The sequence below is a fragment of the Acartia tonsa genome, chromosome 9, assembly GCF_053477335.1.
Source record: "Acartia tonsa isolate MP-2025a chromosome 9, ASM5347733v1, whole genome shotgun sequence".
Taxonomy (NCBI): Eukaryota; Metazoa; Arthropoda; class Copepoda; order Calanoida; family Acartiidae; genus Acartia; species Acartia tonsa.
Genome location: NC_137268.1, coordinates 25,437,787 through 25,458,087, shown reverse-complemented (window position 1 = coordinate 25,458,087; position 20,301 = coordinate 25,437,787). Strand labels below are relative to the sequence as shown.

General features: G+C 31.3%; 1 protein-coding gene across 1 annotated transcript in view; it reads left to right on the top strand.

The window, feature by feature from the left end:
* Positions 1-20,301, top strand: part of Dop2R (dopamine D2-like receptor) — a 62,967-nt gene that overhangs the window by 38,020 nt on the left and 4,646 nt on the right. The window contains exons 8-15 of the mRNA XM_080172369.1: positions 8,324-8,405; positions 9,928-10,007; positions 14,317-14,391; positions 15,337-15,399; positions 15,669-15,715; positions 16,214-16,262; positions 17,589-17,672; positions 18,654-18,747. Of these exons, the coding sequence (XP_080028495.1) occupies positions 8,324-8,405; positions 9,928-10,007; positions 14,317-14,391; positions 15,337-15,399; positions 15,669-15,715; positions 16,214-16,262; positions 17,589-17,672; positions 18,654-18,747 (574 nt within the window). The remainder of the gene's footprint in view (positions 1-8,323; positions 8,406-9,927; positions 10,008-14,316; positions 14,392-15,336; positions 15,400-15,668; positions 15,716-16,213; positions 16,263-17,588; positions 17,673-18,653; positions 18,748-20,301) is intronic.

The following is a 20,301-nucleotide window of genomic DNA, read 5'->3' as shown; positions in this document are numbered from 1 at the left end:
AATATTCATTATTATCTAACTAGTCTAAAAATTAATTTGTCAAAAATTTTTTAATGCGACTATAGAGCTAGATGCTACTTTTTTAATATTATGCCTTGTTATTATCAAGTTAATGTTTTAAGATTGCATATTTATACATCTTTAATGAAGAAAAGTAATGCTTTAGTCTTTGTTCCACTGCTATTAAAAAAATTATATATTTTACAACTAAAATATCTAAACACCAAATAAGACGCCATATTTAGAACTGGCATTTAGTATGATATTAATGATTCATTGTATACCTTTATTACTTGTGCATCTAAATGAGAAATTATGGTTGATTCTTGGTTTTATAGGGAGCAGTAAATTCATTTTATATGGCATTTATTGAAATTCTAATTCCAATTTTATTAGTTAAATTCTCTTAAGGATGCAATACTCCTCACAACAAATGTAAAAAAATATTTTAACACTTTAAAGACAACCGACCAAGCTATACTTGCTTGATTCACTTCACTAAAAGATTTTTCATATAAAAATGTCTTCCCCGGCGGCTGCCGGAAAAATGTTGAGTTTTTGAGTTGGAGAAACAGTTGAGGCGGAATAAATAACCCTCCTGTACTATAATACCCAGGATAATTATAATTAAGATTATATTAGTGAACTTGATATTTCTGAAATTATAATTAAGTTGAAAGATTAATGATTACCTACTAATAAGACTAACATCAAATAACCTAATCACAGGATATATGTATTCCTGACTAACACCTAAAACCTAATATTACAGAGTATTGCATTTGTAGCAATAAAAAGATTGTCCGGTTTAATTTTATATAAAAAAAGATACAGTTAAAAAAAAAAATAGAAAAAAAGATGATCACATAAATGATCCCCAAAAAAAAGTTAAAGAAGAAAGATCTAAATAAAAAGAAAAAGAACAAAAAAAAGATCTAAAGTAAAAGTAAAGAACAAAGTTTATATAAAGAGAAAAAAAAACATAAAACAAAAAAAAAAATCGGACACCCAAGCTCTGTAATATTTTGTAATTATATTATTGTGATTTGTATATATATTCTCTCTTACACATCCGCGAGGGTGCCCCGTACCTATCACATCTCGGTAGGGTAGGGGAGAGAGTAGAATATATTTTATGTTTATGTTGGAGAAGTTTGTGGATTGTTGAATCAAACAAAATTAGCTGTGTCCAAGATGGCAGAAAAGGGAAAATATTTCTGTCTTGGTTGCAAGGAGGCTCTAAAACGGAAGGATACCAGTGTAATGTGTCAAGTATGTGAGGAGTACACACATCCAACGTGTTCTGGCATTAGCAACGATCTTCTCAAGTACTTAATTGATGAAAGCAGCGAAGGTAACTCTATTTCATGGACATGTACTCACTGTAAAAAAGTTGCTAAAGTTCTTAACAATAAAGTTAAAGCACTCAACAAAGATATTATGGATATCAAAAAAAGCGTTAAATCTCTTCAAACTGAGCAGGATGATTTGAAGAAGGAGGTAACAGTTTGTAAAGAGAACTATACTAAGTTGGACAAAAAAATCTGTAATACTTCTAAAGTTATTAAAAATGATGTTTTTAGCGAGCTGAGAGAGAGGGATGAAAAAAAGTGTAATGTCCTCATTTATGGTGTACCTGAACCAGTTGACCTTGAATCTGGCAAGGAGAAGAAAGCACATGATATAGAATGGGCTGTAGACATAGCATACGCTGTGAATGTGAGAGTTGCTGACAATGATATTAAGTTCATTAAAAGACTAGGTGATTTAAACACAAGTGACGCTGCTAGGCCTATACTTTTAGGGTTTAAGGATGCTGAAAAGAAGAAGGAGCTGATTATGAATTCCCGTGGCTTGAAAGACAATTATGATTATGAAGAAATATATATTGCCCCTGACTTAACTAAGCAGCAGAGAGATGAAGAGCTAGAACTTGGAAAAGAAGCCATGAGAAGAAATGCTGAACTAGATGAAGAAGCTGCTTTAAACTCCGAGTGGAAAGTAGTGGGAATGAGAGGAGAAAAAAGATTAATATTGAGGAGAATATGGCCAGATGCAACAAGGAGGGGAGGAGTCAGAGGAAGGGGAACCTTCAACGAAAGAGGGAGGGGCCCTGGAAGGGGGAGGAGCACAGCCAGAGGGAGAGGCGCAGCCAGTGGGAGGAGCCCAGCAATAGGGAGGAGCAACGAGAGAGGCCCAACAAGGGGCAGGGGGAGAGGAGGTCAGAAAAGACAGCTGACTCCAGAAGCAGGAAAGGAGAAAAAAAGAACGAGACCTTCAGAGGTGGAGGAGGAAGGGGAAGAGGAGATGGTAGAGAGGGAGGCACCAGAGGAGGAGGAGGAGAACATGATGGAGGACTAAAAATACTTTACCTTAATGCTCAAAGTATTTTAAGTAAAGTAAATGACTTAAATGCAACAATTTGTGACAATCCACCAGATATCATTCTGGTAACTGAATCATGGTGTAACCCTAGTGTGACTGAAAATGTTTTAAAGCTTAATGGATTTAATATTGTTTCTGAACTCAGAAAAGACAGATCTGACACTCAAAATGGAATAGGTGGTGGCCTATTAGTTTATTCAAGAGAAAGACTTGATATTTTACCAAGTGACCAATATAATAATGATTTTAACCAATATTGTAATTTTAAGATTTCAACTAGTAATTCTTTTGTTAATATTGTTTTAGTTTATCGACCACCTAATTGTAGCAGAGAAAACAGTGAAAAATTAATTAAACTTATAGAAAATGCAACTGCAAATACAATGTTTATTGGAGATTTTAACTTACCTAAAATCAATTGGAATAATTTAACCTGTGATGGCAGTAATAATGTAAGTGCTGAATTTCTTGATAAATGTTTAGAATGTAATTTTAGTCAATATGTAAATTTTCCAACACACTCTCGTAATAATATACTTGACCTTGTTTTATGTAATGATGATAGTGTTATTAGTATTGATAATTTAGGACCCCTTGGAAATAGTGATCATGTTATGATGATGATAAATACCAATCATTTTATGAAACGTGAAGCAATTAAAGATTATGTTAGATATGATTGGAATAAAGCAGACTATGGAAATATGAAAAATGAGCTGAACAGAATCAACTGGGAAGAAGAGATTAACAGAGATATTCATAAAGGTTGGAAACTATTTAAAGATAGTATTCAAAAAGTGATTGATAAAAATGTGCCGAAAATTGTCTGCAAAGGTGATAATAAAAAGCCAATTTGGATGAATAGCTATATAAAGAGGTTAAAAAATAAAAAGCCAAAGTTATATAAAAAAATGAAGGCTCATAACAGTGAAGAAAATGTTAACAATTACAATGATTTGTCGAAGGAATTAAAAAATGCAGTAAGGAGAGCTAAGAGAAGAGTAGAGATTAATATATCTAAACAGACTGGTAATGCTGGCAGGAAAAAGTTCACATCTTATGTGAAAAGTAAAATGAGTGACAAAAAAGGCATAGGACCTCTTCTTGATGAAAATAAAAACATTGTGAGTGATGACAAGAAGATGGCTGACCTGTTAAATAAACATTTCAGTAGTGTTTTTATTCATGAAGAAAATGAACAACTTGGACCAAATATGGATAACATTAATATTGGAGTGGAAATAGGAGATATAGATATTACTTATGACAAAGTTGCCAAGAAGATTGATGAATTAAAAGTTGGAAAATCTCCTGGTCCTGATGGGATTACAAATAATATCCTAAAACAGTTGAAGGCTAGTGTAATAAAACCATTACAGATACTTTTCCAACTTTCAATTGAAACGGGAGACATGCCAGAGGATTGGAAACTTGCTAAAGTTATAGCCATTTTCAAGAAAGGTGCCAGAGGGTTACCTACCAACCATCGTCCAGTTTCCTTAACAAGTGGTGTATGCAAGATGCTTGAAGGTATTGTTAGAGAGGAAATAACTGATCATCTGTACACTAATAATCTCTTGAAAATGACACAGCATGGTTTTATGAAAGAAAGATCCTGTCAGACCAACCTATTGGAATTTTTGGACTTTGTAACCCAAGCTTTGGATAATTCTAAGCCTTTGGATGCCATTTACCTGGATTTCTCGAAAGCATTTGACAAGATTAGTCATCCCAAGCTAATACAAAAACTTCAGGCTCATGGGGTGTCTGGAAATGTCAGGAAATGGATTGAAAAATGGTTAACAAATCGTAAACAATATGTTTCAGTGAATGGAGAAGAGTCTGATGTGGAGTTAGTAACTTCTGGTGTGCCACAGGGAAGTGTGCTTGGTCCACTTCTGTTTATCATATTTATTAATGATATTGATGATGCTACAGCTGGAATTAATATGATTCGAAAATTTGCTGATGATACCAAAATTGCTAATATTGTTGAGACTCAGGAGGATGCTGAAAACCTGCAGGAATGCCTTAACAGACTTTACAAATGGAGCCAAGATTGGAGCATGGAATTCAACATTAAAAAATGCAAGGTAATGCACATTGGAAGAAGAAATCAGTCATTTAATTACACTATAAATGGCATTGAACTATCTAAGGTAGAAAAGGAGAGAGATATTGGAGTCTGTGTTCACTCAAACCTTAAACCTTCTCAACATATTCAGGAAAGTGTTGGCAGAGCCAGAGCAGTGTTGGGCCAAATAACTCGCTGTTTTCACTTTAGAGATAAAGTTGTTTTTCTGAGGCTATACAAACAGTTTGTAAGGCCACATTTAGAGTTTTCTAGCTCTGTGTGGTCTCCGTGGTCTATTCTTGACATACAGAGTCTGGAAAATGTGCAAAGGAAAGCTATTGGTATGATCTCAGGCCTAACATCAAGAACCTATGAAGACAGATTGACAGAGCTCAATCTTTGGACCCTTGAGCAGCGCCGAAAAATGTTTGATATGGTCCAAGTTCACAAAATTGTAAATAAAATTGGAAATGTAGAATGTGGTCTGAAGTTTGTTCAAAACAGAGAAAATAATCTAACTAGAAATCGAGCTGAACCTCTAAACCTAGTTAAATCTAGGTGTAATCTAGAGATTAGAAGGAATTTTTTCTGCGAGAGAGTAGTGGAGGGTTGGAACCTAATTCCTTCGGACATCAAACACACACCAGATGTTAAAAAGTTCAAGCAAAAGTTGGTTGAATGGATGCAGTTACGAGTTTAACAGAATATCAGACATTCTCACAGGGCCCCTAGCTGGGGACACAGAGAATTACAACATCAAGTATCCCAAGTACCAATTCTTAAAGAAAAATTTGTAAATAAATAGTATTAAACAACAGAAAGAATAGCATCATTTGAATAATCTACAATCCTATCTTTTCCAATATTTTAATTCAGTAAAAGATTTTGTCCTACCCCTCTATGACAGACTAAACAAACTGTAATTCTTGATGCTTTTCTTTAAAATTTTTTAAAAGAAATAATTCTTTTAAAAATTTTGCTGGGGGAAGCATTTTTTAGTGTTGATTTATCATAATGTTACCCTCCCCCAAAATGGCTATAAACCTTCCCAGTGCCTATGAGAAGGTACATTGTAAAGGGGAACCATATCAATTTAGCAGTAAACACAGACAGACAGACTCACAAACATTCTGTTACTTTTATTTAAGGATTAATGAAGTTAGTACAAAATAAAACTATTTATATAAATAATACAAAATTATAAAAAATAAATTGAACATACTTATAATAACATTGAATGTTTTGTATAACTGTTGATATACACATCATATCTTTATGACTCCTTTGAATACTTTTTAGATGAGCAGCATCTTAACAAGTGTCCATTTTCATTCCCTAATACAAAGTACACTGGAAGGTCAAGTATAAGAGTAAAAAACACCCTGATCCATTTCATGCATATGTCCATTAGGCATGAATTAAGTGTTACTCAATGGACCAATATTATGGTATGGAGATCGCTCTTCTATGAGTACTACTTAAAATCCTACTTTTACTGCAATACACATAGACATTCTCATCGTTGGCTCGTCAGTGTAGAATGCTTTTCCTTTTATTCCCACAAGTATAATACAAATTTGGTTGAACCCATGGTAGCTCAACAAATACCCACGCAAAGTATTATATTGCTTTAATCTAAGAATAAATGGCTGGTTAAGATGTTCGATCTATATCATATAAGTATATTAAGCACTTAAGAAGGAAGATGGTTTTATAAAGTGTATTTACATTACAAGTGAATCAGTTAAGTATGAAAATATTTACAGGATAGGATATAATAAACATAAGTAGTGTAGGACAGAAATTGTGCATAGTGTTAGATCTCTAGCATAAGACCTAGGCACAATTAATGCTAAGTCCTAAGGGACCTAAATTTAAACTACAATGCATGCTAAAACAGCTAAGTCATTACCTTTAAGCCAGGAGAACTTGATAGTTCGGGAGTCAATGAATAACTGAGATATTTTAAGAGGTGCAAGCTATAACAACAACTATTTACCAGGATCTAAGCCCTTGTCTGTTTAATAAAGTGTTTGTGTGTCAAACTTGTGCCGTAAATGAAGCTATAGCTGTAGGCATACTTAGTAGTACAAAATGGTTACATGGTTACTTTAACAATAGATATAATGTTTTTTATAAGCATATAACAATATTCATTCACATACAGATTACCATGATTAGGCTAGTATTACCCATATAAGGTATTATATTGGTAAGAATAGACTAATAAATACATAAAAACATATAAAAAGTGCCTAAGGGCTAGCCAGAGTAATTGTATCTTGTGCCTGAGTTACGCGTGATAATTACCATGGCTTTTCAATCATTATTTAGATCAGAGTTTTATATGGTGTAAAATTTATAGAGAATATAAGTAAGTGGACTAGATGCGAAGCATTTCTGTAAGAGTCTTGTTCGTACGTTCAAAGAATTTTGAAATTTGGAGGTCGCATCTCCAAGACAAACAACCATTTGATTGGGGATTGGTTTCTTTATAATAATGACTTTAGAAGAGATATTGACTCTACAATATTGGGACAAAAAATTGAATAAAATGTAACATAAAAATTTTTATTTATTTTTTGTTATTTATGTCCCATTTTACGCCATGACCCGAAATTAATTTCATTTAACTGTTTTTCTGCGCATGATTAACATACTGTCTGTATCGGCAAGGAAGCTTTCCTTATGTTCTTTGTGTCATGTACTATTATTAAAATCCCATACTCATTAATCCTTACTCCTAAATTAGCGACGATAACAGCTCTTTCTCCCAGAGACCTCCTAAAAGTGCGGCATTCCTAGTGTGGTGTGCGTTGAGTCTCCGTTGTGCGCGTTGTAAGTCTGTCCTGCTTGCACGGAATGTAACCAGGTAACGAACTATTACATGCGTGATGAATATAAGGCCAAATTTCAAAGTAATTTCATTCGGTAAATAAAAAGTAGATTATTTCTTTTGTTTTGTTTAATAAAAGACCAATCGTACCTATGTAATATGTTAATTATGTTGTATTACGCTTAAATAATCTTTTGTATTTGATTAAAACGATCTATGATATTATTACACTTAATTGATCTGATTATTGCATTTATATGTATTATTTTATCTCATGTATTTTATATTTTTTTAGATACACAGTTTTTATCTTCAAATAAAAAATACATAAACTTCTGCGTTATCTATCCGTCGGACAGCAGTATTGGGGTGATTGTCTATCAACAGATTAGACTGAACAAAAAATCTCGATTTTGGTGATATGCCGAAACATTGTCCTTGTTTTTTTTATGAAGTTTTCGAAGAAAAGTTTCCAAAGAAAAACTTTAACCTTTATGGATAAAAGTAATAAAACATCTAAAGAAAAAATACAGAACAAGAACATTTATACAATTTAAAAAGTTAATATTTTCTTTTTTAGAACACTGTAGATAACCAATACAATACAATCTTTGTAATTTTCTAATGTTTCGAACAAAATATGTATACTCCAACATCTTTTGTATGACTTGGTATAAACTCATGCTCAAGCTCAAAACCTAAAAAAATGCCGATAGGCACATAATAAATTATTTTGTATATCTTAACTAGGAGGAAGGGTACTTAGGACTATAAACCACGTTATATTATTCTCAAGCTCAAAACATTTAAGTACTTTTATTGAAATTTGATTGGTTGCTTCCTAACTAGTAGTGTCAACAATTTTAATAAATACAGAAAGGATGATTTTATTTATCATCATTGAGTATGTATATCAATGTATCGCCCATTGTCTTATCGCTTAAAATTTTACATACTTAATTTTTGAAGATTTTTACATAAACATATTTTGGAAGACTTTTTCCATTAACTGATTTTTTTTTATTTAGGTAAATGAGACGGACTTTACAAACACATCAGATCCAACAATTGAGGCAAACCAGCCGTTTGTCTGTGCATTCTATAATCCAGGAAAAACATCATATTTACTTTATGTAAGAGAGAAGTAACACTGTAGAACAATTTTAACATTGAATAAATTTCCATATCTTTGTTTATAAATGTTAAAAACCTACGTCCTACATTTATTATAATTTTATTTAGAACAGTACTTCAATAATTTCTGTCATGCGCTTATGTTAGTCAGAAATTTACAATTTTAGTGTAAACAAGGATGTCTAGCATCGTTTTATATCCAGTTTTCTACGAATATAGAAAGTACAATTATGAGATTAAAACTAGTTTTTTTAGCCCCGAGGTGCCGGAGGCACCGGCTAAAAAAACTGGTTTTAATCTTATGATTGTACATTTCTATATTCGTAGAAAACTGGATATAAAACGATGCTAGACATAGTTTTTTCGTATGGATGAGAACCGGTTCCTATCCACCGGATTCGAATGAATACGAGAAAAGATTTTTACCATTAATCTCAAAATTTTTAAAAATTCTTATTCTTATGAAAACTCAAATGAGTGACAAAAAAACACGAAATAATATAACCAAGTTTCATATTGACCTGCCAATTCTGACTCAATATTAAACCAAACAAAACCTACAAAAAGAAACTATTTATAGAAAAACTTCGTTTTAAAAAATTCTGAATGTTACTGCGTACGTAGGTTGCCATTGAACTATAAATTTGATTTTACTCTGAACTCGTTACAAATTTTAAATAAAATCAGTGTTTAATAATGTACTGTATAAACTAACTTTTAACTTACTAGATTTAGCGCAGCTATTCAATATCTAGGATATATCCTATCCATACAACGAAGCTGGTAAACCTTTCTCCTAAAAAGGGAACAAATGTTTTTTAACCAAACTATTCTGATTGACGTTATATTTAAAGTAAATATGACGTCAATTAGGATACTTGGTCAACAGTTTTTGTCCCTTTTTTAGGCGACACCTTTACCAACTAACATCAAACCGTGTGTCACGTCTTTTGGGTCCTACCCCAAACGTAGGAGTCCAAAACGTCGGAGTGGACAAACGTCGGAGTGGACATTGCTTAAGTAAAACCTAGGAGTGTCCGCTATTTTAATAATATGACAATTTGTCAATTTTGAAATTTTTTATACCCTTGTCTTCAAAATAATGACTATGGCCGCAGCGCTCGGCCCCCTGGCCTATAACCTAACCTAACCTAATTAAGAAAAATAACGGGACCGAGGGGGGGGGGGGGAGGGGGGTTGTATAAATAAAATTCATAATTGAAAAAAAAATTCTCCGACGTTTGGGACTCCTGTGTTTGTACACTCCGACGTTTGTCCCAAATATCCTGCGTTTGTCCACTCCGACGTTTGTCCCAATCCGACGTTTGGGACTCCTGCGTTTGTCCACTTCGATGTTTTTCCGCTCCTACGTTTGGAACCGTCTTTTGTAGTACATTATCAACGAAAACTTCCTAACTCTAAAATAATGGTGTTGATAACACTTTTTCATTTTTGCGCGTTAATAAAAAAACAAATAATTAATGATGTTTTTTAACAGATTTTATTATCTATTCCTCTTTGGGTTCCTTCTATATTCCATGTATAGCTATGATTGTTCTATACTTTAGAATATTTAGGGTAAGTTCTTTTTAATTTTAAACCAATACTTGTATAGCTTCTATAAGTTGCACCCTTTTTAAAAGCGAAGCTTTTCTATAATTAGGGTCGGTCCGTCCGTACGTCCGTCCGTCCGTACGTCCGTAACGGATAGCTTTTTCGTTAATTTAGGCATGTTAGGATTGTCCTATCGATTTCAAATTTTGCATGGTGATTCCTTTAATAGTTAGGTACGATTTAGAAAGCGTAGCAACTCTATAATCATTACCAAAATGTCCGTACGTCCGTTTTAAACATGTTGATTTTTTTACTTTTTTAACAACAAATTTTTATGTGATCAAATCATCCGATTGATCTGATTTTTGGTATATTGATTCCTGGGAGAACAAAGTATAATGTTATAAGCGAAGCAACTCTATAATCAAGTCCTTAAAATATAGGTATGTCCATAAACATTATCCTGTATAAAGCATTTTTTAAAACAAATTTACTTAGAATTTTGCTTCGACTCTTATATATTTATATTCTGATTATTTAGTTCTCACAATATATAAGTGTTAATGTCCGTTTGTCCTACCGTTTAAGTGCTTCGCTTTTATGGATGTTGTCATCCTTGTTTTACAATGCATTATCCAAACAATAATTAATGAATGGACTGACGCCCTTGTAACCGTAACTGGACAAAGTGTCTTAAAAATCAGCCCTGTGAGGTCATTGAAATGAGGGAGATTAGAGGAGAAGTGGGAAAGAAAACTCCTAAAAAAGAGATGGATAACCCCACATTTTTATGACGTCACATGGCTGATATTTAAGACACTTTGTTCATTTGCCTAAAAAACCTAAAGACTGTGTAAATGCTTAGTATGAAGTTCTACTGTAAAGCATCTCTGACCTGTCGTTTTATACAATTTAGAAAAAATAATATATCTATAATACAAAGTAGAACGATGTCTGTCTGTTTGTTTGTTTGTCTGTCTGTCTGTTTGTTTGTTTTTAGCGAAGGATCTCGCTAACCACTGAACCGATCGGGTTCTCCTTAACAGGGTAGATTCTCATATGTCCCTGGAAGGTTTATAACTATTTGGGGGGAGGGTACCACCACCCTCCCTAGAGAAATTAAATTTTTTTTAAATTTCTCAATTTTAGAAAGAGAGTTTAACGAAAAACAAACATCAAACGTAATTTTTTTTTACTTTTTCTTTTAAAATCTAAAATAAGAAATTGAATTACTAAATTCGACTCTCTCCTCCTCAAGTGCCCCTAGAGGCCTCTAGGGGCGTAGCCGCTAGTTATTAAATAAGCTGTTTTATGCAAATTCAAAATCTGCGTTACTTAACTTTATGTTACATACAAATAAAATAAAAGGGCCTATCTAAGTTGTTAAATTGGCTTCTAAACAACCATTACAGTACTAGTAATGTTAAATAAAGAGTAAGGCAGCTGAAAAAATCCTAATTTTTCAAATAACAAAATTCACATTCTGATTGTTAAGGTTTATTTCCTTTTTTTATAATTAAAAGTTATGTGAAAATGTTCTATAACTACCTTGATTATTAACAAAACCTAGGAACTATTTTTATCTCAAGAAACCTTAAAGTTTAATCGTCCCAACCCAAACAGGATTTTCCTACAGTATAAAATTCAGCAAGCACTATCTCAATCCGACCACATTTACAGACTTAGGGTAAGGGGTATTTCTTTCTGAAAAAAAAACTCTTATGAGAAAGAATAAAAGAAACTTTTTCATTCTATTCTTTTTTTTTGAAGTACTATACCTTCTTATCATAATTCAATTTACCTGCACTTTTGCTGACCCAAGAGAGAGTAAGGATCTTCATGATAATTTACATATATATGTTATTTTATAGCAGCTTGACTTTATAATAACCTTTGATTTGCGTTAGAAGTATGGATAATCAATAAAGTAAAACTAAATTGAAATTTAGTACATTTGTAGCGCTACTTTTTTCATATTTTTGTCCTTTATATTTATTACTGTTACGAAAAAAATAAATCTTTTTTTTAGTATTCATATTCCTTCTCACTTGTATTATTTGATAATGATAGGTTTACTAGGTAAATAACTAAACTTACTACTGACGCGATGGCAGACAATCAGTAGACCCGAAATAAACGAAAGTTTTTAAGGCCAAAGGACAAAAAAAGTTTTAATACATCTAAAAGTGTAAATAGAATTTTAAGAATCTCTTCATTTTGTATACATATGAAAATGAACCCTTTTAAAAAATATATTTGTTGAACAGCAAATTCTGTATTGAACAAAAACAGAACCTCCCAACCACCATATTAATATTAATTTTTAAAAAGATATTTGTAATATTTTAAACATATAGGTTACAATGTTAACTAATTCTTACTATAAAACATCGATCCCCTACTTTCTAGATTTTAAAAAGTGAAAATACCACAAATAACAAATTTTACATACGAAACATAATATGATAGTATATCATTAAAAGCAATCTAATTTAGATTTGTAGAAAAAAATATAAATTTTTAAGAACATCTGATTCATTCTATGAATTTAATTCTTTTTCAAGTTGAATATCATTTCTATCAAACATACAAATATTCGCATGTTTTTGACATTTCAAATTTCCATATAAAATACATCAAGATAATATGAAGATAAAATGAATTTGTTACTACATAAGAAGTTTTTTTTTGTATATAAGTATTTTTCATAATATTCTAATTTACTCTAATCTTTCATTTATTTTATTTATATTTTTAGCGTTGTCAGTTTCAATTTATTAAATACATATAAATATGTAAAACGTATAGCATATAAAAAGTTTAATATTTACATAGAGAACCGAAAACACTTATGCTTTTGCCTCAAAAAGTGTAATTACAAATCAGGTTTTTTTCCATAATAATTTATTAAAAATTAATACTTTAAAACGCAGCAATAACACGCTAACACATGTTTTTGGAAAGCAATCGCCGAAAACTAAATAACTCTAAACCCTAAAAGCGTATCTCATATGCATTCTTTATAAAAATAAAAGTGCAGATAAGGAGCCCAAAAACGTTCCAAGACTTTAATTTAAAAAATTATCTAAAACCATCCCGGGACCTATGTTAAGGTTTTTTCAAATGGAGAACCTAATCGGTTCAGCGGACAGCGTGATCCTTCGTTACAGACAAAAAACTTACTTCTTTATATAAGGTTATAAGGTCATTGGGGTTTACTAAATAAATAATTTTAAAATCTTTTCCTTAATTTAGATTTGTTTTAATTGTCCAATCTATTTCAAAATTAAATGATGATTCCTATAACAGTTAGGTACGAATTAGGAAGCGTATCAAATATATAATCGTTTCTAGAAAGTCTTACGTCCATTCATGTTGATTATTTCAATTTTTTGACAACAATTTTGAATGTCATATAGTTATCCTACTCATCTGACTTCTGTAATTCTGATTCCTAGGATAACAAAGTACAATATCATAAGCGAATCATCAACACCTTAAACGTTTGTCCTAAAACAGTATCCTGTATTTTCGATACAAATAATGTATACTTACAATATTGTTTAGACATATACATTAGGGCGGGTTCATATCGGAATTAGACAAAGAGGGGATAGCAACAGATAAAATTAACCTTTAAAACATTTCTGACCGAAAAAGAATTTTAAAAAATTGAGTTTTAGAACTTGACCACTAAAAAATATATTTGATTACTTATTAATATGCAAAGACGACATTCAAAAAAATTGAATCAGAACTATGGCTTCATGGTGCTCCCTGGAAAGGCCTTGAGGAGCTGAATCAGGAACTTTTGTCCGTTTCAAAATATCTCGTTCCTAGCCTTAGAAATCACAAAAAAACCACATTTTTTAAAGGTTTATTGAGAATTGTCCTATTTGTAGAGGTTTTTTTAAGATTTTCTCAGGCTAGGAACGAGATTTTTTGAAACGGTCAAAAGTTCCTAATTCTACTTCTCAAGGCCTCTCCTGGGAGCACCATGAAGCCATAGTTCTGATTCAATATTTTTTACACCCATTGACAAATAGCTATACAATTGAATGTCTGGTCGTCAGCGGTTTTAAGACTTAGGATAAATTTTAAATCATCCAGAGGTGTATTATACTCATACAAATCATTTGCAGATCCCCGCTTTGACCTCAGAAAAAAAATGTCCAAAATCGACCCACCCTAATATACATTTTTTTCTTCTGCCTATTCAGTTCTGACACTCTAGAAGAGGTAATGTTTGTTTGTCCTACCGTTTCAGAGCTTCATTTTAATGGATTTTGTCATCCTTGTTTGATTATTCTTGTGATTACTTTATTTTTTTTAGACACTAAATGAGAGAAGTAAACTTAAGCATGTCAAACTTCCACAGACACATATGCACTGCACGGGCACTTTGCAGGTAACTTTTTTATTGGTGGAAGAGTTAGAAGCATAAATTTAGTTTTATATATTTATATTTATTTCTTTTTTTGTCAAATACTATATATCATAGTTCTTAAATATATAACATAAATATAACACTACATATATCTATAATAGCTTTTCTTTTGTGTTAAAAAGAATATTCATCTGTCATTATCAGTATAGTGTATGTATCTATATTTTTTATTAATTGATATTTTTTCTTATGAAATACTCACTCTTATCTAAAAGTACATATTTGTAAAAAATAACTATGAAAAGCGTAGCAACTATACAACTCTGTTCACTAAGGCGTCGCAACCCCCCTTCCCCCTTTCCACCAATCATTTATTTTAAACCAAATAATACAGAATAGAGAAAAGGTGGAATCTACTAACTGTGGAATGATTATTCTGTATATTCATTTAGGATTTTTTCAAGTATTTGCACTTTGCTTTTATTATTCTTCGACCTTATTACAGAAAGCTTTTCTACATTTAGAATGTGTACGTTTTTTCTTTAATAAATAGCTTTAATTGAATATCCATGTTTGAATTGTTTTTATAGATTTAGAACCTTGGTTTAGAATTCCATTATAAATAGGGTATAGAAATAAAATTGTACACATATATTGCATATACATTCAAACTCCTAAAATTATTTTGTAGAAACAACTTATAGTGCCTAATTAAAAATGACGTCATACATACAAATGACCAATAATAATCCATTATAGATTTTACCATTGGACAATATAAATGTACACTGGCTTATTATTGATCATTTGTATTGTATGACGTCATATTTTGTTAGGCACTATAAGCTGCTTCATTCTGTTTCCTTAATATCAAAGTCTATGCCTAGGCCTAATTTTATCTTATTTAGCTTCGTTGTAAAGGATATCGTCATCTAAATATTAATATCTATTAATATTTATTTTTAGGAAAGCACATTTATTGATAAAAACACAGAAATCAACACTACAACTCTTAAACAAGAATGTAATGTAAGTTTCTATTTCTATGACAGCACAGCAAAGATGCTCTTATAGACTTTTTTCGGTCCTTATAAATTCATAGAATATCTTAACTATTGCAGATTGATTAATGATAACATTTTTCTAGAAGTCCTGACTATGTACGATAGTGATTCGAGTCTGTTTTTGCCCCAAGCCCTTTGAAACACAACAGAAATAAACTGCATGGATGCTCTTAATTTTTAATCTTAAATCATAAAAGTCAGGGACAAACCTAAACTGAACTAATTATTTTGTAGGGTGATGATTCAAATTTAACTGACTCAAATGGATGCGGTGAGACAAAGTAAGTCATAATCGATGTTTAGTTATTTTTCTAGTATGCTATTGAATTCATTTAATTACTGCTTAATTAAAACCAGTTCTGTTCCAGAAGTAATTGTCTACGAAAAAAAAGGATTATTCTTATTTTGTTGGCCTGGGCCTTTGGTTACGAGGGTCAACAAAAGAGAAATTTGCCGTTTCTCTTTTTATCTGTAAGCGATGCGATAAATACTCTGACGGAGCGACGCTACTAAACAATTTAATTATTGGGTTTAGTTTCTTTTTAAATTTTCTTAATGCAACGTATTATTTTGATTAAATATTATGAAACAATCGGAAATTACAATCTTATCTCCATTTTTTATCTATCTCCACAACTAAAATCACTTTTGACGTATTATGTATGATGAAAAGCGAAAGTTAGAAGTACTTTTGAAAGTACAGCCAGACCTTGCTATAGCGAAGCTTCGCTGCCACAATACAAAAGAAAAAAACATTTGTTAACAATTTTGTATTTTAGGAAAGTATGTGCCAAGTGCGCCCAAGTCATACAGAATGGTAAAGTCATGGTAAGTATTTATATATTAAAAGTTCTGGTTTGCTCGTTTGTTCGTCTTTCAATTAGCAACTTTTTGGTATGTGCTATTTTCTAGGAATCTATCAAAGATATAAATTGTGAATGTTTCCATATCAAATCAGTTTGTTTAGTTTCTTTTAGTTTTAAAGTAATTTCATTTACTTGGAAGCTTTACTCTATTATTTGTTTTATATCTGAATTTTTAGGACTCTTTGTCTGTCCGTTCGTCAGTCCGTCAGTCATTGCAAATTCCATACTGCAACAAAGCTGCCTGCCATATTTACACATAAATTTGAAAATCAGACCAAAAACGCCAAAGTTATGAAAAAAATATGAAAGCTAGTAAAAGTAGCGACACAGTTTATGACGTCAAAAACTAACCAATGAGAGGCCACTATAAATTTTACCATTGGTCAATTACTGAGTATACTGGCCTCTCATTGGTTATTTCTTTTTGACGTCATAATCTGTGCCACCACTTTTACTAGCTTCAAAATATGTGAATGTCAAAAATAAAACGAATTGTTTTTTCATCTTAAGACGCCAAATTACCTTAATAATAACGACGGCAAATTTAATTTGATAATATTTTCCACATCAATATTGACAATCAGGCCAAAAAGACCTATTTAGTTTAAATCAGTTGTAAAGATAAGAGCGGCTAAAAAGACGAACGAACATTACGGAAATATTCTAAAAACATTGTAGTAACTTGATGCAAATTTTTTTTTTAATTTTCAACATATTTTTGTTAGAGGCATAAGTTTGAATATATATTGTTTGAGTGGTAAAAGAAAATGTTAAAATTCTGACAGCTTCTTTCCAATGATTGGAAAAATTTATAATATTCTTTCTCTCAGACTCTTCAAATATCAACGTTTTTTCAAAACAGCTAAATTTACAAAAAAATATATATATAAAAATGTTATAAATAATCTTTTAATTAAATACTACCATCATTTCATTTCTATAGTTTATTATATATATCATTATTTTGATAAGAAAAAAATTTGCTAGATTATATTTGCACTATTAACTTTTTAAACTTTAATTTGAAGTATGGGAGAAAAATTAAATTTGAAAATATTTCATTATCCTTAAAATTTTTAATAAGATGTTTTACACAAAATAAACTGTTCTAGAAAGGTTTTAATCAGTCAAAACAATTGCTTTTTATTTTTAATAGTAAAACACATTATACAGTCTTACATTACACTCAAAAAATCATTTTAACTACCAAAAAGAAATACTTCTATATGAAATCAAGACATGATTTTCTACTTAATTACAAAACATTTGAAATTATGATTATTTTCAGGGAGAAAAGATAGATAAAACTGTTGGTACTAGAGATGATGTGGAAATCAGAACTTTGTCAAAATCAAATCTTGTAATCTCAAAGGTAAATGATAAAAGGCTCCGTTAATTTAACTGAAATCTGTGGGGCTACCTTTTACCCAATATAACCTAACGTGACTTGAAGTAATAAAAAACGAAAAGCTACACCCTCCCCCCTCCCCTAATTATTTACCATTTATTTTATATAATTCATCTTTATAAGGGAGGTCTTTGCTTGAATAGTTAATTGTCTGTAGGTGTGCAGTTTATTTCAAGAGACTAAAGTTTTTATCAAAACTAATCTTGTTTCACGAAAAACTTATAAACCAATTAAACAAAATGTTAAAAGGTTCTTTAAACAATTTAAGGTAAAATGCACAAAAATATAATAATCCAACAAGAAAAGAAAACTTATCTTTTAACCATCAATTTGAAGAAAATATTTTCAAATTTTACGCTCAGAAATTTCTAGTAGTTATACTACTTTACATAATAGTAATGTACAAATTCTGTGATTTGATACATATTTTAAGAAACTCGCTTAAAACCATTTTTAATTTCTTTAAAAATCTTCATTAACCATGGATTTTGATATTCTTTCAAATTGAAGTTTCTATTAAATTTTCTATCCAATTTAAAAATTTGGGAAGTGGTTCAAATAATGAAGTAAGGAAAATTGTTTTAATAATTTCTAAAAGATCTTTATGAATAAACCAAAAAACCTTACTTCTTTAAGGGCAGTCATTTGAAGGATGGGGGGAGTGAAGTTGACTCTACTAATGTAACTTTACATTTAAAAAGCAAAAAAGTTTTTTTTGGGGGGGGGAGGGGGAGATTACTAGTGGGAGATTACTAGTGGGAGATTACTAGTGGGAGAATTAGTAGGAGGGAAGTATCCCTCCCTAAATCTACAAAAAGCTTCTCGGTAAAGAAGAACCATATCATTTCAGCGGTTAGCGAGATTCTTCGCTACACACTGACAGATGAATATTCTGTCACTTTGATGTAAGGATAAAATGGAAAATATTTTAACCTTTTTTTTTAGGTAAAGAAGGCCAAGAAAAAGAAGAAGGGACGACGTGATAAATCTAACCAGAAGAAAGAAAAGAAGGCAACTAAAACTCTGGCTATTGTTCTAGGTGAGTGGGGGGAAGATGTGATGTCTAGAAAATGCTTGCATGTCAGATAAGTTTCAAATTGTTTTATAATCGTGGAGGGGAGGGGACATTGGACAGAAAATTGAACTGATACCCATATCATGTTATTTAAAAAATGTTGAGTTAAAATTATTGGGTCGTTGCTTTGAAGCGTCGTAGCTCAGTGGTAACGGTAACTTAATTTAGAACACCTGCCATACTCGGCGAGGGTGAGGTAATAAAGAGTAGCTAACTTGAGACAGCGGGTCAAGTACTTGTACTTGAGCGTTGAGCTTGAGCTGGAACTAGTGGCTTTACAAAAGTGTCTAGTCCCTTTCAAAGACTAATTAGGTCCAAACTTTAAGAAACAATGACTACACACACACACACACACACACACACATACTCATTGGGTACTTTAAAGTGGTTGGCCTGCTTCCCCCTCCGCCCTAGCTTAAGTGCCCTTTAAAGCCTCTAGGGACGTAACCGCTAGTAAATATATTTACTCTATATAGATAGATCAGTAGTATTGTTTATATACTGACGGGCTGAGAAATCAATGAAAATACAATTATACCAGATATCTTAAGAGATAAGACAATGGACAATATAGATGAATTACACCTTCGTTAGAATAAAATTAACTGTTGAAACGTTTGGATAATACCAGTTTGAACCAAACAAGCAAGATTTAATTTAAGTAACCAAAGGTTTTAGTCAACGAATGCTATATCGTAATTATAAAACTTAGGGCGCCAGCATATTTTAGTCCAGTGAACCCTCCCTCCCTACAGTCATATCATTATCTGTCTGTTTGTCATGAATAAGGATTGAAATAATTAATCTCAGAAATAAAAAAGAAACATAAATTCAAACGAACTTTTTGGCTCTTGTGTAGAAACTGTATAGGCATTAATTTATTTTACCAATTACTTAATTATGTTTTTATGGAGTTTGTTTATTTTTTCTGAAGATAAAAATCTCTATTCTAATCTGACATATTGTAGACGCAAAAAGATAGACAAGACATAAAGCTTCCTACATTCATTGTAAAAAAAAACATATTCATACATATTTGTATGTACAATGTTCAATATTCATTAATATGAACTATATGGGGATTTTCTCAAAGTGGCTAGCGGGTAAAAACCACCCACCCTTATTTTTTATATAAATTAAAAATAAGGGGAATAAGATTGCCCCGCAAAGGCTAGAAATAGGCGAAGAAGATACGACGAATCCCTTTCCTTGATCCAAAAAGACTATTAAATTTATTTGGGAAACTTTATATTTGAGGTAGATTTAAAAATGGTATTTTTTTCAATTAAATTGTATTTTCTTAACTTGTGTTTCTTATAAACTTTACAATGAATTAGAACAAAAATGACAAATTTCATAGACATTTTAACTTAAAAAAATGAATTCAAATACAAAAGAAGAAAATCCGTTTTAAGTTTAAATATCTCGATTAAACTTTATTGCAACAGAAACCTTTATAGGATAATATAGTTTATAAAAAACGAATCTTTTCTCTACCATGTGTTTTAATGAACAAAC